This window comes from Alexandromys fortis, unplaced genomic scaffold (genome assembly GCF_014885135.2).
Source record: "Alexandromys fortis isolate MF-2015 unplaced genomic scaffold, M_Fortis_MF-2015_v1.1 scaffold_24, whole genome shotgun sequence".
NCBI classification, from domain to species: domain Eukaryota; kingdom Metazoa; phylum Chordata; class Mammalia; order Rodentia; family Cricetidae; genus Alexandromys; species Alexandromys fortis.
Genome location: NW_026067906.1, coordinates 11,145,860 through 11,169,062, shown reverse-complemented (window position 1 = coordinate 11,169,062; position 23,203 = coordinate 11,145,860). Strand labels below are relative to the sequence as shown.

At 42.9% G+C, this 23,203-nt stretch overlaps 2 protein-coding genes and 1 long non-coding RNA gene across 4 annotated transcripts in view; 1 reads left to right on the top strand and 2 right to left on the bottom strand.

Moving 5' to 3' along the window:
- Zdhhc17 (zinc finger DHHC-type palmitoyltransferase 17) overlaps positions 1 to 11,114 on the top strand; it is a 64,542-nt gene extending 53,428 nt beyond the window's left edge. The window contains exons 12-17 of one of the 2 annotated variants that reach the window (XM_050135515.1): positions 159 to 221; positions 3,451 to 3,544; positions 4,612 to 4,695; positions 5,679 to 5,836; positions 6,809 to 6,903; positions 8,044 to 11,114. In XM_050135515.1, coding sequence (XP_049991472.1) covers positions 159 to 221; positions 3,451 to 3,544; positions 4,612 to 4,695; positions 5,679 to 5,836; positions 6,809 to 6,903; positions 8,044 to 8,182 — 633 coding nt within the window. In that variant the 3' untranslated portion in view covers positions 8,183 to 11,114. The remainder of the gene's footprint in view (positions 1 to 158; positions 222 to 3,450; positions 3,545 to 4,611; positions 4,696 to 5,678; positions 5,837 to 6,808; positions 6,904 to 8,043) is intronic. The other variant, XM_050135516.1, reaches the window with a different exon arrangement.
- Positions 11,115 to 13,461: 2,347 nt separating this feature from the next.
- The window catches only part of Csrp2 (cysteine and glycine rich protein 2), an 18,276-nt gene continuing 8,534 nt past the window's right edge, over positions 13,462 to 23,203 (bottom strand). The window contains exons 2-6 of the mRNA XM_050135558.1: positions 20,185 to 20,297; positions 17,369 to 17,537; positions 14,938 to 15,067; positions 14,255 to 14,348; positions 13,462 to 13,763 (exon numbers count right to left, since the gene is read on the bottom strand). Coding sequence (XP_049991515.1) covers positions 13,687 to 13,763; positions 14,255 to 14,348; positions 14,938 to 15,067; positions 17,369 to 17,537; positions 20,185 to 20,296 — 582 coding nt within the window. The 5' untranslated portion in view covers position 20,297 and the 3' untranslated portion in view covers positions 13,462 to 13,686. The remainder of the gene's footprint in view (positions 13,764 to 14,254; positions 14,349 to 14,937; positions 15,068 to 17,368; positions 17,538 to 20,184; positions 20,298 to 23,203) is intronic.
- LOC126497502 (uncharacterized) lies at positions 15,316 to 17,362 on the bottom strand. Its single transcript, XR_007590631.1, has 2 exons — positions 16,664 to 17,362; positions 15,316 to 16,628 (listed from the first exon to the last, which is right to left on the bottom strand). It is a non-coding gene; the product is annotated as an uncharacterized lncRNA (long non-coding RNA).

Below are 23,203 nucleotides of genomic sequence, written 5' to 3'. Positions count from 1 at the left end.
ATACAGTAATGAAATGGCAAGAATGAGTCAGGATATCTTATTTAAGCTGAAAGAGATTGATAAAGATGGCATGTATGTTGATTCATAGTAATAGCAAAAGAGGTGGTGAGCATCATTCAGTTTTGAGTAAAAAAGTGTTTTGTTTTTTAAATTCACAGACAATAGTTGAACTTGCAGAGACTGGAAGTCTGGATCTCAGTATATTCTGCAGTACCTGCTTGGTAATATTTATTTTCTCTTCTTTCTCTTTTCCTCCTCCTGACAGGATCTCACATAGAAGGGGGTGCTGGGTATGGGAAAGAGTCCTCCTCCCCCAGACACCCCATGCATCATGCAGTCTGGAATGTCTGCCTGGAGTGTGCCTGTGTCTGGTAGCAGACCCTGACTGCACACAGAGCCCTGCTCATATCTGTTCTCATTCTCTTTTATTCTTTAAAATGCAAAACCTGCTACTATTTAAAATTGAAAGTTTGAGTACAGCTTTTAAATCTTGAGTTTAAAAATTACAGTGTAAAAATTCCATAGATTATTTTTCAGATAATACAGTCTTGTAGCAGATACAATTTGAGTATTTACTTGGAAGTGTCTGTGCAACTTGGAGTACTATATTGTCATTAAGTTTAAAATTGGACCTTTTGAATCGTCAGACATTAAGACTTGAAAGTATTCTTTATGAAATCAGTTATCGTTATGACTATTTTTATCATAGACATTTTAAATTTAAATTTTCTCTTCAATTTTTATAGTATTTGTGAAAATACTTTAAACACTGTCAAATCATACATGAAACTAAATGCATTTAAATTATATGCTGCAAGCAAACTAAGGTGTTGTTATTAGTACATACTAGTACATGAGTTAATAAAGGAGTTGATATAGCTTATGATTATAGAAAGGTTTTAGACAGCTTGATTTCCCATTTGTAAATGAGTGCTCGAAGTGCACACTGCTCTGCTTTGGCAGTGGTTTTGGGCCCTGACTGCATTCTTTTGCACATTCAGACATTATTTTACAAGGGTGGTTAATGCTGTCTGGGCTAAGATCTCTTAGGGGGTGAAAGAACTGTGGGTAGGCTCCTGTTTGGGAGCCTTGTTGTGCCCCTTGGACACATCACAGGCATTTAAAAAGTCATTAAAAAGGAAACCTTAAAACACACATAGGTATCCAAGACAGTTTTTAAAAATTCACCCACTTTCCTCCTCCTCTCTCCTTTTACTTTTGTTGGCCTCTTCAATTTGGGATCCAAACTCCTCTCCCCCAACACATACATGATCATGGGCACATGCACTCGTGCACACACACACACACACACACACACATATGTACACACACTTAGCAGCAACAGTCAACACATGTTCATGTCCAAAACCTTCAAGTTTAAACATGCAATTTGAGGTGGTGGACATCTGAACCAGGCAGCTGGGGACAGTTGGACCCTAGAAAAAGCTGGCGTGTGTGTGTGTGGTGGGGGCACACATCCACAAGATAAAAAAGTGGAGAAAAATTAAACCAAACCAAAGAAACAAAATGAAAGGTTCACTCTTGTTGAAATGCCCCAATAATGTGTATGTGTGATGGGGGAGAGGGCTGGGTTCTGTCTGTCACCCAACAACAAGTACCACAGGGGCCAGTGTGGACTGAAAGCACGCCCTGCCCAGGGTGGGGTTAGTACATTCACACTTCAGCACCTCACACTCCATCCTAGCTCAGGTGAGATCACCCCTCAAGTCTCATCCCTCAGGCTGGTCCTGGGGAAAACAAGTACAGGAGGGTCTCTCTGGGCTTCTCTCCTACCACCATTCCAGTGTAGTTCTTGGGGTTTGTTTTTGTTTTTGTTTTTCCTCCCTAGAAAATGACAACCACTACTGGCTCAGACAGAAAAGTGAAATCTATAAATACCTATAAGTACTTCTACAAGCCCCATTGGGAAGGAAGGTTAGGGAATAATGCTTGTCAAGAGGAAGGGAGGGGGCCAGTGGCCAGACCAGAGGGCGTCCTTGTCCTTTCCTGTCAGAAAAGGGGCATCCCCACCTGACAGAAAATACCTACCTGCCTGCCTCCATAGTCTCCATTAAGCCAGGTGTTTTTGTTTTGTAGCAAATTGCTCAGCTTTTTTTTTTTTTTTAACGTGGTGTTGTCTAAGGGACAATGTAGCTGAGCGCTGGGAGTGGGGGATCATCCTGCTGCCTTCTAAGTAGATTTAGTCACATCTGTGAGAAAGAACAGCTCATCCTTTTATTTGGTCCACAGATCATTCTTACTGGTGTAAGAGCTTCCTACTACTTTTTCCTGGCTACCTCAGAATAGGATCTAACCTATTCAAAGTAGTGGGGAAACAGTAGTGTTTTCATTGAAGCACCGGTATGACCAGTGAAGGATCTCAGGACATTTGCTTCTCTTGTGGCTTAATAGCTCTAGCGCTTGTCATAACTTCAGCAGTGGAGTTGGAACCTTTGAAGAACAAACACCTGTACGTTTGTTTGTTCCCTCGGCTGATTTAGCGTTCAGAATACAGGGAGAGGTGCTATACATAGCGTTTCAGTGCTTGTAAAAACCAGAGCAATGGCTGTTTGTTAAGAAAGAGTGACTACTGACCTTTTTTATCTTCTTCCTTAGATATGGTTCTAGCAGGGGAGTGTTGAACCTCATTTGAGACGGCAGAAGGCAGTGAACAAGAACACTGCTGTTCTTTGCTAGAGTTCTTAATTTGGGGAAGGCACCTTCTTTTAAAGATTTCTAATTTGAAAGGCTTTTACTTTTTTACTGTTTGACTCAGTTTTAACATGGCCTTCCTTTTATCAAAAGAAACTTGTATTTAATAAAACGGCAACCAGCATCATGACCATTACTCAAATGAGTTTTCATGTAGGCTTTAGAAAGGCTGGTGTTTGTATTATTTGGAAATGTGAGCAATACGAATTGTGTAATCACTTCTTGTAACAAATTGGTCTTTATTCTTACTTTGTGAGAGTTGGGTCTCGCACAGTTCTCAGTCACGGAAGGAACAGGGTTCAGGCCCAGCTGTTACCTTTATACAGTCATTCTCCATTTTCCTCCTCCTCTTTTAGGAACTGTTTTCAGATTTCTTATTATGGACTGTTTTACCTTCATTGTTGCTATAGATTTTGTTTTGAACAAATTAACAGCAATTTTCTGGTTGTGTTGGTTTGGACATGTTTGTATAATTCTCAAAAGACACAGTGCTGTCTTTTCACAGTTGTATTTTGAAAATGGAAATGGTGAGTTTTTCTTGTCTTGCTTTGGAGACAGGGTTTCTCTGTGTAGTCCTGGCTGTCCTGGAACCCACTCTGTAGACCAGGCTGGCCTCGAACCCACAAAGATCCGCCTGCTCCTGCCTCCTCAATGCTGGGATTAAAGTCATACGCCAGCTTTTTTTTTTTTTTTTTAATGCAGTGTTCTTCATAGTACTTTTAATATGTCTCTTAACAGATTCGGAAGCCAGTGAGGTCCAAACACTGTGGTGTGTGCAACCGCTGCATAGCAAAATTTGATCATCACTGTCCGTGGGTGGGTAACTGTGTAGGTAAGTTGTGTTAGCAATCTCTAAGTAACTTGTTAATTTAAGTTACTTTAGGTGACTAATGAAATACAGTACTTAAATATAGTTATTTTTTAAAAACATTTTCAAATTTATTTATTTTCATTATATGCACTGGTGTTTTGTCTGCATGTATGTCTGCGCGAGGATGCTGGATCACCTGGAACTGGAGTTACAGGCAGTTATGAGCTGCTGTGTGGGTGCTGGGAATTGAACCCTGATCCTCTGGAAGAGCAGCCAGTGCTCTCAAACCACTGAGCCATCTCTCCAGCATCCTAGATATTCTTACATCCCACACACTTCCTAAATTAACTTTTGGCTGTCTATATAGTAACTCATTGAGATACATGTATGTGTATAGTGTGTGTGTGTGTGTGTGTGTGTGCGCGCGCGCACGCGCGTGTGCAAAAATCCTTCGGGAAGGGTCTTAACTGTCTCCCTGTCCATTGTTTATGGTGCAAACGCTGTCTTCTTTCCCATTGAGGGACAATGAAACTCATCTGACGAGGGAGGTAACACTTTAAGCATTGAGCTGGAGAAAGTAAGGCAATAGTAATATCTGAGAAGGCATGTGCAGAGGCAGAGAGGAATTCCACACTTTATGCTACTGGTGCAGTCTGAGAGGACTGAGTCAGTAATCAGAAGGTGGCCTTGGAGACTGAAGGGCTGATAGAAAGGAGATGGTCACAAAGACTGCATGACTCTTGAAGAAAAAATCTTGATTGTAAGGGTTATAAAGGGAGATGGACCAGTGTATTAGGACCTCACACCGTAGGAGTAGGACTGAGAGCCATAACTAGGTTCTGTGTTACGTATGATGATTCCCTTGCCTTCAGAATGAGATCAATACTCTCATGTGAGTGTAACTGCAAAGCATTCTTATTTTAAAAGTTTTATTAAAACAAGTTTCTTGGAAGCCATTTTACAGAATAAGTAATATATGTATGTGGTTAATTGTCCACGTTGTATTGTACCTTTCTTAGCGTACCCGGTAAACATGCGTTACCAGTTGTCTTTTCTTAACTACAATAAATTGCTTCTGTGTGTTTTAGGTGCAGGCAACCATAGATACTTTATGGGGTACCTGTTCTTCTTGCTGTTCATGATCTGCTGGATGATCTATGGTTGTATTTCTTGTGAGTACACGTAGTTTCAGCCTTCCTAAAACACAAATGTTTGTGTACTTAGATTACATTAATTCTATTGAAAATTAATAACAAAAGAAGGAAAATGTGTCCAGTGTCTAGTACAAGCAAACAGTGCTCAGCAAGCTGCCTTTTAGTGTGAATGTCCCTTGTTGGTTTACTAGCCAAGGTGGATCCCGTGGTGGTGGTAGCTCTTCTTTCCCATTCAACGGTTGAGAAAGCAAACTTACAAATCAGTTTGCATAAACTTGAAATACTTTGAAAAGTATGGTATAAATTATTGCTGTGTTAGCAGATATCAGGAGTTACTTTGTAAAGATCGGTTGTCACTCATTTTATCTAGACTTAGTGCTTTGCGAGATTAGATAAAATGCTGGTTCTGAGCTTCTGTACATGTCAGGTCTAGCGGAGAGATGCTTTGGGTCCTGGTTTAAAAGTCAATCTGAGAAAGACTTGCCACCTGCAGAAATAGCAATAAATAAAATGATAGAATAAACAAAATCCCCAAATAGAGATGAAGGAAAAGATTTGGTCCAAGAACTCACCAGTATCCAGATCAACATACGTACCGGAGAACACTGTCCTACCAACCTGGGTCATTATTTCTATTAATAATTCTTGGTCCCAGATTTTGTGCTAGGCACCCCACCTTACTGAGGTGCTGGTCATGACTCCTGTGCCCCATTCACCAAAACCAGCTCATGGATCTTGTCTAAAGGCAACGTTCTCTCCAGCTCTGGGAATAACGCTGTTATTCTTATCAGGCAGGACGTTCTTCTTAAGTTTGGCAGCTGTTTTTCCTAGTTTTTGCTCTGCTAATTTTTTGATGTGTTATAGAATTACTAAGACTATAAAATCATTTGCTATTCTGTCATGAATTAAGTCTAGATGGTTAGATCCTGTTCCTTAGCGCTGTCACCATAACATCTGAGGTGAGCAGAAGAGTAACTGTGTCACCTCTCTCCTGAGTTTAGACTGGGGCCTTCACTGTGAGACCACATACACCAAGGATGGCTTTTGGACATACATTACTCAGATTGCCACATGCTCCCCTTGGATGTTCTGGATGTTTCTGAACAGTGTGTTTCATTTCATGTGGGTGGCCGTGTTACTCATGTGTCAGATGTACCAGGTATGTGCAAGTACTTTTTTCTTTAGTATGTTCACTATAAAACTTGTGAAATTTCTCTTTCTAGACACTCTGGCTTGTTCAAGATCAGTTTGCCTTTTTTTTTTTTTTCTTTTTTCTTTCTGCCTCCTTTCACCCTCATAGTCTACTTTTAGAATACTTGGCATTTGGACATGTGTGAGCTTGCATTGTGATACTATTAATTTTCATTTTAACGACACTGTTTTATTATGTACAAATACTAGTATTTATTCAACTCTTTAAGGAATCTCCTCTCTTTGGTTTTTGGGATCTTCCTGCCTCAGCTTCTGAGTGTTGGTGTTACAGGCATATGCTACTCGCCACTCATTTTAAATAAAACTGTGAAACTGTGTTCATGATGTCTGTTGGTTTATGTGCAGTGTTCAGTAACTTTTTTTTTTCTTTCTCTCTCTGGTTTTTTTTTTTTTTTTGGTTTTTCAGGACAGGGTTTCTCTGTATAGCCCTAGCTATCCTGGAACTAGCTCTGTAGACTAGACAGGCCTTGAACTCACAGAGGTCTGCCTGCCTCTGTTTCCCCAAGTACTGGGATTAAAGGCATATGCCACCACTGCCCAGTTAACCTTTTCATATTTAATTGGCTACTTTTCACAATTGCAGTGATATTGTGTGAACTGGCTTGATGATCTTCTATGAAAAACCAAGCACAGATTGTGTCTTTTTATTCTGTGTTAGACCTCTTGAGAATTTTGTTTATATTAAAAATTCAGGGCTGGAGAGATGGCTCAGTGGTTAAGAGCATTGCCTGCTCTTCCAAAGGTCCTGAGTTCAATTTCCGGCAACCACATGGTGGCTCACAACCATCTGTAAAGAGGTCTGGTGCCCTCTTCTGGCCAGCAGACATACACACAGACAGAATATTGTATACATAATAAATAAATAAATAATTTTTAAAAAAAATCAAAGGATAACAGACTGCTTTTTCTTTATTCCTAGATAACATGTTTAGGTATTACTACAAATGAAAGAATGAATGCCAGGAGATATAAGCACTTTAAAGTCACAACGACATCTATTGAAAGCCCATTCAAGTATGTATATATTTATAAACATAATATTGTCCTCTGTTGCATGTTTTGTTAGAACACAAGCTCAGTCATGTTTAGTGACCTCATCAAAGGGAAGTGTTTTCTGGAGAGCAGCATCTGAAGTAGGGCGTTTCTTAGACTAGATTTCATTATTACTGAAGGTAAGGTTCTTGTTGAAGTGGCGTTAGTTCATCATAGCACCATGACCTAGAATCTGTCACATTAACTGAGTATACATTTATATTTATAAATATAATAATTTATTTTATTACCTTAATATGTATACTATAAAATTTTAACCTCTCACCTGATGCTTAGAAGTAGTAGTGCCCTAATTTCATGGACTATTTAAAGCTGCATTTTGTGTAAGCTATTACTGACCCTCAAGCTTCTCTGGTATGACTAGTTATTGTATACCTCTGGAAGGGAGACCAACTTTTACATAAATGAAAACTTGGGCTGGAGAGATGGCTCAGAGGTTAAGAGCATTGAATATACTTCCAGAGGCCCTGAGTTCAGTTCCCAGCAACCACATGGTTTTTTATAATGAGATCTGGTGCCTTCTGGCATGCAGGCAGAACACTGTATACATAATAAATCCTAAAAAAAAAAAAAGAAAATTGAGCCTCTTATGAGAGAGATACAGGTATTACCTGTCAGGTGTAAATGAATTGCTTTTCTAAGTGTTACTGAAGACGGAAAGCCCCCAAGCTCGCCCTGACTTTCTTTATACATTGTTACTTTTATTAAAGTCCATTGTCAAATTCATACTGTGTATAATTAATTTTGCCTTTACTTCTTTTCCCAATTTTGGATGTAGTTTGATTTATTGGCAAAGGGCCAGTAATCAAGGAAGTGTGTGGTTTTGTTTGTTTTTGCTGGTGTGTGTGTGTGTGTGTGTGTGTCCATGTGTACATGTTTTAGAAGCAAGTAGTATTTAGGGCATTGGAGTGAAGTAGTTGGGTCACTTTAAAGTACAATTGTATAATGTTTTAAATTAGGAAAAATAAGATAAATACTGGTAGAGCTGAGGAGACATGAGCACCTGTCTATTTTAAGCTTAGGAGAAAATGTTAACATGAAAAATTATATTAAGTCATTTGTACTAACTGAATTCTCCTTTCTTTTGGGGTCTGATTTTAGCCATGGATGTGTAAGGAATATTATAGACTTCTTTGAATTTCGATGCTGTGGCCTCTTTCGTCCTGTTATCGTGGACTGGACCAGGCAGTACACTATAGAATATGACCAAATATCAGGATCTGGGTACCAGCTTGTGTAGCAGTGTCTTTATCCTATGAAACAATATTGCTGAGTGGTGCCTGAAGATTGTGTCTGTCCGTGTCTCTCTCTCACTCGAATCCACATCATTGGAACAAATAGCATGCTATATGTAGGGCTAACAGTGAATTTTATGGTCTTTTTTTCAATACTTTTACTAACGAAAGCAAACATGGACAGAACACACTGCCACTTCTAGGAAGAATAAAGATCATAAAAATGATTTTCATGGTTCTTAATGTAGGAATTCATAACATACTCAACTTTTTGGTTTTGTTCTCATAACATTTGTCATGAAAAAGTGAACTTACTCTGTTACTAGAGATGGCATACCGAGGGTACATGTTGTTATAACGGAAGCAAAATTGGGTGTTATGAGGCTAAATTGTATTATGCAGTACTTAAGAGTATTGTATCTATCCCAGGAGAATTGTCATAAATTGATGATTAGTATTATGTACATTTTAGATGTACATGTAAATACTGTGATGAAAATCATGTGGTTTTATTAAAGATCTACTGTACTGTGTTCTCAAAGGCACAGGGAAATAATGTTCACGGAAATGTGCTCGCTGTTCCGTTACACCAGCTGTCTCACTGCTGGTCTCTTCTAGTTCAGTGAAATAATTTCTAGAAACCTTGCTTTGAGGTCTCACGGTCTGATAATAAAGCACTTGCATGAGTATACTAAGTCATAATATTTTGTTGACATTTACAGCCCTACTAAGTGCATGTTACACTGCATAGAATGTGTACTCGCAGATGCCGTCCAGTGAAGCATAAATTAGGATTTAATTTCATGTGCAAACAGCCCAATTTTTTAAAAAGTTGAGGTGGATTTTCAACAAGTTCAAAACAAATAAGCTAATGCAAAATTCATATTAATTGAGATAAGTGGATATGCTTCTTTTTCAATTCTAAGCTGAAAAATAAATTGTAGACAAAATAATGGAGTCTCAGCTAAAGATGGAGCATGATCTCTGTACATAGCACATGTGAATTAGTGAGAAGCTAACGGGACATTCTTTTCTTTAATGACCGATCAGAGAGTAGAATTTAAGCCCCAGGGTGGTTTTAATTTTTCCAATATTGAATATGTTTTGAAGTTTGTAACGCTTTCTGAAACAGTCTTTGAGTCTACTGTTGAATGTGATGCACTGATCAAGTTCTGTTGCAGCATTTCCATACCCTCCTGAGTGACTGTCACTGCTTCCATGGCATTGTTTACAGTGAGACTGGGTTTAGTCCTCTTAAATGCTGTAGCAAACTGTGGTTCGAGCAACCTGTGGGAGGGGCGGGGGCAGACTGAGACAGATCCTAGACCAGTGTAAAGAATGTGTATGTGTATATAAATAATTTATCAAATAGTTTTCTCTTTGTGTCTATATGTATTAGTGTTTTTAAAGCTGCTCATTTCATTTTGTCCAACCAAAAAGAAAAGGGAGATATTAATGAGCTTCTAGTGATGTTCAATATTACTGTTAATAGGCACTCTATCCTGCAAGTTCACTGCATGTCCAGTGCTAGGTAAAATTAGTATTCCCTGTAAAATACTGGCTACAGGTATTAAAGCAATCTAGTGGTATACCCGCCCCTTGCCTTAGTAGGAGGAGCAGTGAAGATGTATATAGTTGATGTGCAGTATTTCCAAGTACTACCGTTTTTATAGTAATTTCTTTGACCATAAGTCACCCCACCCAAAATGACCCTTATTGTATTTAAGGGTTTTAATATTAGAATTGGCATATGTACTTTATTTTTGAAAAGGGAAGAGATGGGTGTGGGGTGGTAATAGCATTGTACCATTTTGTCATAGAATGTAAAAAAAAACTGGTTAGCTGTACAAATGTCTCTGCTAGTTTTGGCTAATAATGGGGGGAAATTTAGGTAATTTTTAAATTCAAAGGTTATTTATAAAATGCTAGGATTTGTTTTAATTTTGTATTTCGAGTCACTTCACATGAAGACTCAGTTGCAATTTTTATCAGATACATTTTTATCAACAGTTAAAGACTACGGTGGTTCTGTTTGAATATGAATGTTGTTACCATGTTTTCTTTGTGGTACAATATTCTTTCCATGTAGAAGAGATGCTTCTCAGTAAAGCAGACAAACCCTGTAGATGTGTAATTACGTGGGAAATATTTACAAGGAGATGCTTTTAGTACTAACCATTTCGTGATCTTCATGACGTCTGCACAAGCATTGTCAGATGGTCTGGAGGCATCCGTGCATCTGCTCGTTCCTTACTGTGTGGCTTGTGTGCAACAGTTTAGCCCGCTCGCGCGCTCAGGCTGTGTGGACGTGGCCCTCCGGGGCAGCACTTACTGCTCTGCTGGGTTCTCAGCTCTGGACGTGAATTCTTTGGAGTTTTTTCATCCATATTTTTGTTGTTTGTAGTTTATTTTAAACACTAGGCATAAAAACGCATCTTACTTAAGCTATGAATGTTTTTATTTTATATTTTATTTATAACTGTGCCAAGTATTATTTTGCTACTTACTGTGTTACTCTGTGGAAAGAAAAACTTGTAAAGTGTTTAATAAATTAGTCCTCCTTACATAAATTAAACCTGTCAAAATTTTGTAAAATATTAATCAAAATAAATATTGACTCTTAAATGTGGTGTTTGATCAATTTACTTCGAAGAAAGCGATGAAACTGATATGAAAATATTCTATATTTCTATCATGATCAGATTGGAGTCGAGTGCTGCAGGATTTTGTGGTTATTTACATAAGTGAGTAAAACTGGTGGTATTCTAAACTCCGTGTGTGTGTGTGTGTGTGTGTGTGTGTGTGTGTGTGTGTGTGTTCATTTCTCAAAAGGAGACTTTTTTTCTTAGTATATTTTGGATTCTGGAGTTAATGAGGACCTTGGGAAATGTATGAATCTGGATTTTGATTATAAGTATGTCTAAAGCCTTAAAATAAAATGTTGCAAAATGATACTTATGAAACTTTGATTTTGGTCACTTCAGGTGCTAGGCATGACAGAAAATTTAAAAGGCAAAATTGTGGTGAGACTCTTGCCCATCATTCGTGTATTTTCCTGCAGTCTCAGCGACTGGACTCAGGAGTAGTTTCACGTCATAGTTTGTGATGTGGAACAGAAGTGCTCGAGGGACAGCGATTCGCACTCCACTCCATGGCAAGTGCCCTCTTCGTTGCTTCATTGCCCTTGCTGTGGGAGGCCTGTGCTGTGATGGGGAGCCTGGTTCAGGTTAGTTATCTGAGGAATCTGAGCTATCCTGGGTCAAGGCTTGTTAGAAAATCGCCCTTTAGCTTCATTCGCAAAGTGTTTACATGTTTGTTAAATATATTTGTAACTTTTAAAATAGAAGATGCGTAGTTGCGAGTAAAACACTAGTGTTGGGCTAGTCACACACTCCAGGAAGCCAGACTCGCTTAGTTTCTGTTTACTGATGACTAGAAGTGAATCTTTTACTTTATTGCCCAGGCTGGATCTTGGAATCCACCTGCCTCTGTTTCCCAGGTAGCAGGGATTTTAAATCACCACACTTTGCTTGATGAAGTTTTAATAGATGACATTTTGGTAATTATTTGTATTTATATCATCAAAAAGGTTCATTGTGGCTTATTTAGATTTAGTTTTACCAAATTTGCAGCTGCCTTGGTTCTGTCAATTTAGTTTTACCGAATTTGGAAATTTCTTAGTCATTCTTCAAGTATTTTTCTGTTTTCCCTTCTCAAGATATTTCAGTTAGGCAGTGTCTGCTACTCACCGGGGTAACAGGGTAGCAGGTCCTGTTTATAGTGCACCAACTGCCACGGTTGTTGAAATGCTTTTCTCTGTTTACGTAATTTCCATCACTAGCTGATTTCTCCTGCAGGGTCGAACCTTCCATTACTATTAATCGGTATTTTCATCTTGTACTTTGTAGTTTATTGCTTTAATGTCTGATTTGGAAGTTTAATTATTCTTTTCTCTACACTTTGAAAATATGTGTTCCTGGTGTTTTTCTTCTCAGCTGTCTGCTGGCTTTGGTGACTGGGTGGTCCCATCCTCATTACTGATGGTGTTTTCAGTGGGTTCCCACCTTCTTTCATGCCTAGTAACTTTTATATTGCTGCTAGACTTTTGTATTATAAACGTTTTGAGCTTTGTTACGGAATTAGTTATGTGGAAAAGTTTGTCTTTTTTGGTCTTGATTTTAAAATTTGTTAGGCAAGGCCAGGCCACTGCTCAGTTTAGTACTAGCCGTCTGTAAAGTGCATTAGCCGAAGCCCCCTATGCTTGTTTACAGCCCTTCCTGTGGGGGGAATGGAGACCCTGCTCCCCCAGGTGCGCAGCCTTGTCCTAAGGGCAGTGGGACTTATGGAGGCCAGAGGGTGATATAGGGTGTTTTCTTTGATCACAGATGAACCTGGAGCTCATCAGTTCAGCTGGGCTAGTTAGGAAGTGAGCTCAGGGACCCCTCCCACCAACCCCAGGTTACAGACGTGTACCACTGCAACAGCTTCACCAGCAGTGGGTGCTGGGGACCCAAGCATGCTTGTGCTTGCACACTGACTGAGCCAGCTCCCTAGTCCTCAGTGAACACCCAGGTGATACTAATGTAGATGGTTTCCACCTACGCTTTGGGGAACTGCTTCAACAAAGAAGATTAATGACCAGCAGCCTGTAATGGGGCAGAAGGAAGAGAAGCTGCAGTGCTGACGGCCGGCTCTGAGGAGCTGAGGCTCTGAGGAGCTGAGAGGGTGATGCCTGGCAACCATGAGTCAAGACATCTTGACAGATAAGAAGATCTGCACCTGTGTGTGGGTGTCGAGCATGGAAACCTGCTAGTGGCCACACCTTCAAAAGGGCATAGCCCACTCCCACCCCAAGCTACTCCCAACCAATTATTCTCAGAAATAAAAATGATTTTTTTTTTTTTTTTTTTTTTTTTTTTNTTTTTTTTTTTTTTTTTTTTTTTTTTTTTTTTGGTTTTTTGAGACAAGGTTTCTCTGCGGTTTTGGAGCCTGTCCTGGAACTAGCTCTGTAGACCAGGCTGGTCTCGAACTCACAGAGATCTGCTAGCCTCTGCCTCCCTAGTGCTGGGATTAAAGGCGTGCGCCACCATCACCCGGCTAAAAATGATTTTTAAAACCTTTTTTCAGCTTGCATAGTGCAGGTGTCAGCCTAGTGCTTAAGTTGTCTATTCAACACGTTGATGGTTTTGTATCCACATGGCACTTTTCACTGGAGGAAGGAGCCAAATGATTTCCCACTGAAATCACAACTCTTCCAGAAGGTTTACTCAGGAAGGCACACAAATCAAGCCAAAACTTTTATTTCAAACGTAGAAGAAATGCTCTTAAATGCTAGTGAATCAGCGAGCGGGGGCGCATCGCTGCCGGGCCCAGCCTGCCTGTGCAGGGAGAGGGGTGGCCGCACAGCGCCGCATGCTGGTGGAGTTTCACAGTAGTGAGCGCCTTAAAGTCATCTGTGTTTGGTAGTGACGAGTTGGTGTGCGTGGTGCTTCGTTCTGGGTTTACACCATCACTGAGCATGAACAAGGGCCCCTGCTCCTTGACCATAGCCAAATCCCTTGGGCCCAAAGTTCTTTGCGTAGCACCCTACAAAGGAGAGGGAGAGTAGTCGAGAGGTCATTAACGGTTGCTGCCATTGCTTACCACAAATTCCATACATTTCAAAGCCAACTGTAGACTCTGTCAGAGGTCAGCTCAAGATACAAAGTGTGCTTGTTACAAGCACCCTTGTGTGCAGCAAGGCCAGGAATTCCCACAGCAGTTACGATCAAGCCCAGCTAAGTTAAATGTCTGTTACCTTCACATGCTCCTATGCTTGGTTTAAAGCAGGAAGTCAAAAGACAGTTGGGGAGGCAGTGCTGCCAACTGGGCTCAGTCTTGGGAATGCGCTACTTAAGCGCTTTACTGTTGGGCCAGATTCCTAGCCCTGGGGGAGTTACACACAGGACTGGGAGGGTCTGGTCAGTGCCTCATACACCTCTTGCATGGTGACACTACACTTTCTTTTTATATCAGATGTCTCATTAACCTAGAAGGTTGTGCGACACCCAGGAAGTGCTGAAACAAAGGAATTTTACCTTTACAATAGATTTCACCTTCTTTCTCAGTCAGAGTTGTGGATTCGAGACTCTTCCCACACTTGGCACATCGGAAGCAGTTTTTGTGCCAGGGCTGGAAGAGACAGATGTGTTAGGACATCCAAGAGGCCTGTTTCCTTTGGGCTGATTAATGCAGCAAATGGCTGGGGAACATCAACCCACAAGCAAGTTCCCCGTGCTAGACCTGACCCTCCTGGGCAGCGCAAAGGGCTGTTTGCCAGCGAGCAGGCTCTAGCCTTGCTGCAAACCCAGTCTGCAGCTTTGAAGTTAGCACCTTCCTGACTGAAACCCTAGGAGCTCGAAGGAGCTAAGTGGTATTTTTCCAGGGCCAGGTATCTACTGAGCATCCAATGGCCTGGCCCTGATCGCACTTCAGAACCTGTACAGAGCCGGGTGGTCACAGTTGGGCCTTTTAAAATAGAGAATTGATGAAAAAGTTTCTTTAAACATGACGGTTAAGCATGGCTATCGCGTACATAAATTAGCGATTCCGGTGTAAATTCAGTTGGAGAAGCTTAATCTTAAGCCAGAACACATTGCCTAAGTGTGAAATGGAGACAGGTGGGGGGGGGGGGTAAGGGGGCAGGGGGGGGGGGGGGGGAGGAATAGGGATGGGGTTGGAGTGAGGGGCCTACCGTTACCAGTTAGAAATGGCAGCTTACCTTTCCAGCTCCGATTATCTTCTCGGCAGCGTAGACAGAATCCCCACACCTGGAACACTTCTCAGCACCTCCATATTTCTGGGCAAATTTAGAAGTGTTTGGATTTGTTGTAGGCCTGTGCGGCTGAGCACTTGAGGAAAAGGAAAAAGAATGAGGCCAGGTTTCCTCAAACGTCCTCGTAAACTAAGGAGGAGCCCTAGCCCCAGGCAGGGTCAGAAGCCTGCAGGGTGCCGCAGCGCAGTGGGCAGAAGGAAGAGGGAATGGCCCAGGTGCTCGAAGGCAACCCCAACCCGGAACTTAAGTATCTTTCCCTGGGGGTGAACAGAATTTACACAACGCAATCCCTAGCACCCCGCCTTTGTCTAAACACTTTTTCTCCCCCCCACAGTCGATCACTGTTAGCTTAAAAATACCTACAAATGCACTGGCTGCCTGAAGTCATTCAGAACTGGGAAAGGAAGGCGTATTTTACAGATATTTGCTCAGTATATCTCAGTGAAGTGTGAGTCAACTATTTTCTTCATGGGAAAGAAATTCTTCTGGAAATTTCCCTGCTACTCTGTTTTGCTTTTTACATTTCCTTGCGGCAGGATGGTATTTTTGCCACCACTTACAGGTTATGAGGGGGAATCATATTAGGACGCCCGTTTTCCCCAGTCATAAGCAGGCACACTAGAACATGCAAAACATGCTCTTGGCCACAGGGGCCTTTTAGAACCCGAAGTTGTCAGGTTGTCAGGGGTGCTGCAGGACAGCCCTGCACTGTAATACACTGTTAAAGCACACACATAATCAGGTAAAATCGTAATATCAAAATGCTGATTTTTTTCATTAAATAATTTTTCATCTCTCTACACTCTGTTTTTGAGTCACTTACCGAGATTTCTACATGAATTGTTTCATATATATGGCAATCTTTAATTGTGTGTGTTTCAAAGTATGAATCCACAGTATGGTTCTTCAGTTGTACCTAATGGTGTATATTCAAAACATTTCCCCAGCCTACTGATAGTTACTTTTTTAAAAAGGCGATCCTTAAAAACTTACTTAAAAATGGCATCTAACACTTGAAGATTAGAGTCCCAACAAAAAATTTACAAATATATCATTAAGAAGTTTATACAGGTCAGGTGGTGGTGGTAGAAGCCTTTAATCCCAGCACTGAGGAGGCAGAGGCAGGTGGATCTCTGACTTCGAGGCCAGCCTGGTCTACAGTTAGTTCCAGGACAGTCAGGGCTACACAGAGAAACCTTGCCCTCCCTCCCGCCTAAAGAAAAGAACTTTACACAGATCAACTCCTTCTGGGCTTTTAACAACTTCACAGGGTGTGGATACTTCACATTACAAATAAGGGGGGGGGGGTCGGTGCTATTTAGGATGCTCTTTTCTTGCTAATGGGCTAAAATAATTAAGTTGTAAACCCGGCCTGAAAAACACTGCCTTAATGATAGTGTTCTTTACCTCGGTGCTATCTCTCAAGGAGACCCCTGTGTAGGTAGCTCTTTAATCTGTGTATTAAACGGCAAACCAGGGGTGTTGTGTCATTAAGAGAGGCTTCTGGGAAAGGAAGTCCTTAAGGAAGAGCAGAACACGGACCCGCCAAGACAGAAGAGGCAGGGGTAGAGCGGGACTTTGGGCATGCGCACAGCTTGCTCGCTGCTGGAAAGGAAGAGAAACAGCAGGAAGGGCAGCTTCTTGCGTCGGCGTGCTTTTCCGATCAGGGCACAAATACTGACTTTGGGAGTCATGGATGGATTTAGTTTTCACTGACGGGAAGGTTTAGAGGGAGCATGTATCTTGAAAAAAAAATTTGAAATTGAACCTTAGGAATCAGGAATGCGCTTAAAAGGCGAGTGTAAAAAGTACAGCATATTTTAACATTGCCTGCAGGGGCTGTAAGTGGCGGTTCCTGGACCATACTGGAGACCTAGTCCCCAATCAGGGAAAGAGGAACTGAAGGGAACAGGGAGAGGCAATTCCACATGAAATTACCCAGCATGAAATGAAGCAGGAAGTTGTTTCAGTTTTTAAGTTTAGGACAGTAACTTCCTGAGGAAAGAGTGACTAAGGACTTTCCATGGGCCGCTTAATTGCATACGAGAACCATCTCTTTATTCAGACACTTATTTCATGATATTTGATCTGCAGAGTGCTAGTGGAATGTTAATTTAAGTCAGTTTCCTTGAGACTTACGTTTTCCTGATAAAACCACGGCTAGAAGTCCCTGCGATACGCACTGAGACTTTAAGTACAAAACTGTCAATATCTTGACGTTAGAATGTCACAGGGTTTACATTAGCGTTTAGTAGAGGTTATAGTACATCTTGCTTGCTTAGGTTAAGCTAACTATGTAGACACTCCCGGGTTCCTGGCACCCGAGCAACAGCAATTGTTCTACCCACTTTTAAGACAATAGCAAGCTTTCTCTTACCTCTCTGGCTTGATGCCCAGCCTCTCGCCGCGGTCCATGTTGAGCGTGCCAGCGCCCTGGCCATAACCATAGCCTTTTGGGCCATACTTTTTTCCGTAGCAGGATTTGCAGTAGATCTCGTCATCGTGGATCGCCACCGTTGTGCTGTCTAGATTTTTCCTGCAAACCACTAAGGGAGGGGGGGGAGGTTAGGTTTTAACCACTGTTTAACGATATGTGTGTGCACATGTGTGGGTATATATAATAATAGTGTATATTATACACACACATATATATGTATAACATATATATCTTAAAACAGTGGGTGTGTCCAGATGACAAAGGCTTTCTCCCTCCTACAGTTTATCCTATGGCTTCCCAAAGGTTCCGCAGCCCCTTCACCTACAGATTCAGTAGCCTTCCTTTGTGCTATGTATGACACCTGCTTCACAAGAATGTCAGAATTTCTGATGCTGAAATTCTGCACAGAGTCCGCCTGTTGAGAGCAAACCTTCCTCTCAACCTTTCACACCCATTCTTTCTGCCTGTCATAACCAAATGTTTGCATCATGACCCGATAAGGAACAAGAGCAGTGAGTGCCTCGGAGTTGCCTCTGCAGCCCTCTCTCTCCTAAAAGCACATTCCAGATGAAGATTTAAATCCAAAATTCTAGATTTCGTTTGTAGTCTAGAATGAGAGAGAGAGAGAGAGAGAGAGAGAGAGAGAGAGAGAGAGAGAGAGAGAGAAAGAAAAGAAACCTCATTCTTCCAGCTTCCCTGGCAGGGATGAGCGGGTCTGAGACTCATCAAGCGGTTTATCAAGCGGTTTGAAGCCGGCATTTGTTTTCCCTGTCTCAAAGGAGAATGCATTCTTTCTTGATGGATGTCTTACCACAAGACATTTCTACGTACCCCACTTCATAAAACTGCCAAATGTCATCATGCTTTATGCAGACATTAGTTCACTTTCTAAAACTTCAAATCAGCTTGGGAAGGAAGAAAAGAGAAAAAAAAAAAAAAGCCTTGTGCGGGAACGCACTGGTGGCGTGTCAGGCAGCTGGAAACCAAAGCTTAGTGGACTAGAGAGGAGTTTTACCCCCTTAAAAAGGAGGGGAGGAGGGGAGACAAGCAGAACAGCTGGCTGGCTGCTTTGCCAGGGCTTCGAATATCTTAGACTGAGTGCTCTCTAGAAGAATAAGTGGCCGTTAGTATGGACTTCAGGCTCAATGCTAAAATGTAATGGCTTAGAAGAGATTCACCTCCAGCCCTTAAGCCTTACTTAACACAGCATAAGTTCATACAAAACCTGTTCTCAAAAACATGTCTGTTAGGGCTGGGGATACCGCTCACGGATAGAGCCCTTGCCTGGGAAACAGGGAAAATGCCCGTGCATGTTAACGTTACCCCAGCACAGGTTCAAAACCTCGGTCAGCCTCAGCCCTCGGCTCTGCAGGGAATCCTCACAGAGCTGCGGGTGACCCTGAGCTACCCTGGAAGGTTTTGTTAGCTGAGTATTAGGAAAGAGTAAAGCTAGCCAGCGAAAAACCTGACAGACAGCAACTAAACACCGACGTTGTTATCGGGGCTTAACCTAAAAATGAGACCGGTTTCTAAAGTCTTTGCTTCTTAGAGTTCCAACATTTTGCTTAGCTCCGTGCCTGTTGAAATACAGATTCCCTTTGAAGAGAAATCACAGAATGGCCTCGGAAAAAAAAAAAACAGTTCAACCAAATCTGAGGAACAGCCATTATGAAGTCACAAAAAAACAGGCATGTGTAATCATTATCCTTTTTGCAAGCACAGTTCTGTTAGGTTTTTGGTTTTTGTTTTTTCTGGGAAGCAGTCATGCTGTGTATGCACTGGTCCAGACAGCTTGAGTGCTGGCATCCCTGGAAGCGAGACAAGCCACATTCGAAAGCGGTTCCCTAAAGTTTAAATCTTAATTAGTGTAAGCAGCTTTTGGAGGCATGGTCTCAATGTGTCCTTGGAACTTGCTATGTAGACCAGACTGGCCTCAAACTCAGAGATCTGCCCATGTCTGCCCCTGACTGCTGGGTTTACAAGTCTGTGCTACCATGCCTGGACCAGTAGATTCATGCTTAGGATATGGACTGTGTCTGTTAAACTGTGTTTACCATACAGTACTCTCCACGGGGTAACACTGTAAACAAGGCAGGTCTCTGCTCACATGAAGTTCTTCACGTGACGGGGAGGAGGCTTTCTCAAGCCATGATGCTACAGCTTGGAAGCGGGCTTCTTTCTTCCTGATTCTCTTATTATGGGGTGTTTACTCTTCAGAACACACAGATATATATGTCGTTGTGCGTCATACTTCCTACCACGCACCTAACAACCAATAATTCCCATCATGCCCAGAGGGACACTTGGTGACCTACACTCTTCTCTCAAATAAAGGGTACCAATAACCACAAGTAACTAACAATACCATAGAAGGTCAAATGCGAGCTTCCTTAGAAACAGCTCGAAGCCTCTGGTGTGCTACGAACGTGTCAGAGAGGAGCCCAGCCAGGAACAGAAATGGGGAAAGATCAACTTACTCATCAAAACCAAGCCAAACACACAGAGTGTGCCAGAAACTTCGGTAGCTGTCAGACTGCCCAGCTGCCACCAGGCCCTCACTGAAGCAGGGACACAGGTAACAACTGCAGAGGCCAAGGGGCGGAAGAGAGGGCGGGGCACTCGGTGTCCTAAGACTAAAACGTTAAAACCACTTGCCACTCTAAAGTATCACTCTTAGCTAGGGTTATTCCCCTCCAAAGGTAAACCAGAGCTTTTTAGACGCGGCCTTTGTAAAGACGGAGGGGGACCATACTCACTGCACAGAAAGCAGCAGCGGTGGAAGCTCCGCCCATCGCACTGCACCTCCTCGGCGTGGTACACGGTCCTCGCGCAGGCCCCGCACTTATTTCCACCGCCCCAGACAGGCATTCTGCGGAACAAAGGATGCGTTAGGATGCCCTGCGCTTGTCTCACAAGTTTCCCGACGGGCTGTTTAAGCCAGGATAGCGCGTAGGTCGTGCTCCTTCATAAACCAAAGGCCTGCCTCCTTCCAGCAAAGCCCCATCTCTCCCAAATTATAGCTCTCATTAGGAAACGGGCCCAGGCAGCCTTTCTTTTCTAGGAGACAAAGGACTTGCATTCAGTGGAAGAGTCAGGTCACCAAAGTAGACCGCAGAACAAGCAGCAAGAATCCACAGGAATTAAACCCCCGCGGGGGGCAGGGGCGGGGGGGGGGGCAGACACTGCCCTTCCCACGCCCACTGTTTAATGAACCCTTTAAAGACTCAGCTGAAAATCTTAGAGTCATCTGCTACATACACGTTTAGTTCAGTGTAAAGACATTAAGTTCTTTACATGTAAAGTCCATAAGCGATGAACATGCTTCTATGCGCCTGCTAGCGTTCATCCAATGACAGCATCGCCGACTGTGGCTAGGACAACCGCTAGCATCGAGTCCCGCGGATGGCTGCCAAGGAAGATGTGGTACGCTTCACTGACCCCAAAGTCCCCTGGTCCAGCCAACACTTGGTTTTCCCACCCTGGCAGGTTTGTCCGGCCGACAGAAAATGCGACCAAGTCCCTCCCTCAGCAGGGGCTGGGAGTATGTGGGGACAATCTACGAACATGCTCTGCTGTGATGGGAAATAGAAGGTTAAGCCCGGACTGCCTATGAATTACGGGCAACGTCTCTAATCCCCCTTAACAAAGTGGCCTCCTGGGACAGCGCTAATGGCCCGACTTGTGAATGCCTGCATTCTCAGCTGTCTGAGCCAGCGCACCAAGTCAGCCTTGCTGTCTACCAGTGCACGGAAACAATCCCTTTCCCAACCCCCACCCCTTTTCTTGGCTTTCCCCTCTGTGAAAGGTATTTAGAGCCCTTTGCCTGCTGCTAAGTTTCTGGGTGTGTTGCTTCCCTCTCTAGGAAATGGCTGGTTACAGAAGCTGACATTTCCTTACAAATATAAACCTAATTAGAACACACGGAAGTCCTGATCAGGGGGGGGGGGGGGGAGCTTCCATCTTTAACATCGAAAGAGGATGGGTTCCATAGAGCCATTAAGGTGATCCCAGAACTCTATACGGTTTCCCAATGAGACCTTTATTAAATATTTCTACAATTCATCGTTGCAGTGGGTACCCTGTCCCTTTTCTGGAAGTACCACCCGAAACTTCGATCCAGAGTAGTGTAGACAGAACATCCCTCTTCAGTGACAGATGTTAGAAGTGACCGGTTCAAGCCAAAATTCAGGCAAGCATTTGGAAACGTGATTATATGGTTAGAGTGACATCAGTGTCCACCAGACTCCTGGAATTTCTGGGTGGCAGCTTTAGGGACTGGTTCCTAGCAGTAGGCACTTGGCTTCTGAGGGGTCCACTATTACACTTACAGAGGGAACAGGTTAGTTCTCCCAACAGAGGGCTGTTAGACAACACCTCTCTATACAAACACACACACCTGTCTACCACTTTTCTGCCACACATGGGACAGGGTGTAGCTCTGTGGTAACCAGCCCTAGACTTCACAGCCACCAGGAGTGTCAGCCGAAACAAGCTCCTTGATCGTGTAACCCAGCTTCAGGTATGTGATACCAAAGGAAAATAGACTGAAACAAAGAATGATTGTTCTGCACGGTGGCCAGGAGTGTGCACAGGCAATGTACTCATCTTGAGAATGTCAGTGCTCCTGTTTTAGAAAAACCCACTCCTGGTGCATGCTAACAAGCCACCAACTGGGCCAAGAGACTGAGGCAAGGCAGAGAGATCCAGCAATGGCAGTGCGGGCTTACTGACAGACGTGCGTGTCTCGGCAACAGCGAGAAAGGATGAGAGCCCCCACTCCCCAAGGCAGGCGGAAGGGGCTTACGTGCTGAGCTAGACAAACACGGGCTCTGGCCAACCAGAACGTATCTGGACTTTCTCAAAACACTGCCTTGTGCAGTGTCTGCTAAGAAACAATCCGGACACCGTAGCGTCTTTGTTTGGTCTAGTGTCTCCTATAGGAGCTTGGGATCATGCCAGAGTCATTCGCTGAGGCAGACAGGTCACGTCAGTAGGATTCCTGTGTAGAGCGTCACCACACACAGCCTGAGTGCAGTCACTTCCGCGGCCTTGGCTCTGCTGGTCTTAGCCTGTTTGGAGCTGCAGTAACAGATTCAGCCTGCATGACTTGTCAAAAGAGAAATGTATTTCTGGGAGTTCTGAAGACGAGAAGGTTTAAGACCAAGACGCCTGCTGGCTTGGCGTCTGCTATGGGACCCTGGTCTCTGTTTCTAAGACGGTGTCTTCAATACAGAGACACTAACCTTGCATGGCAGAAGAGCGAGAAAGGAAACCCACTCCCAGAACCTTCTTATAGTGGCGTTAATCCATTTAGTCCTCAGTGTCTCTGCAGGGCCCTGCTTCCCAGCACTGTCGCAGAGGGCATTGGGTTACAACACGCATTCTGGACTAAAGCAATCACTCACACTACAGCAACCCTCAACCAGGTATGAACACCAAACCTCTTGCCAGGCCAGTTCAGTGAGAGGGGAACCCAGAACCGTGCATTAAAATGGGGTGCTGGCTACTATAAACAAAGAGCCTAAGGAGCCAATAGAGAAGAAGAGAGACATGCGTAGTCTCTGAACCCCTGATCTGGCTGTACACCAGCTCCTGATCGCCTCACTTACATGAGCCCTTAAATCTGATTTTCAAGCCATGTGAGATCAGACCCAGTTCTTTGAAGTGAGCAAGACCAACACTCCTCCACACAAAAACAGGACCGACATCACTTGCTACCACTAAGTCCAAAGGTATCGATTTGCAAAAAAAAAAAAAAAAAAAAAAAAAAAAAAA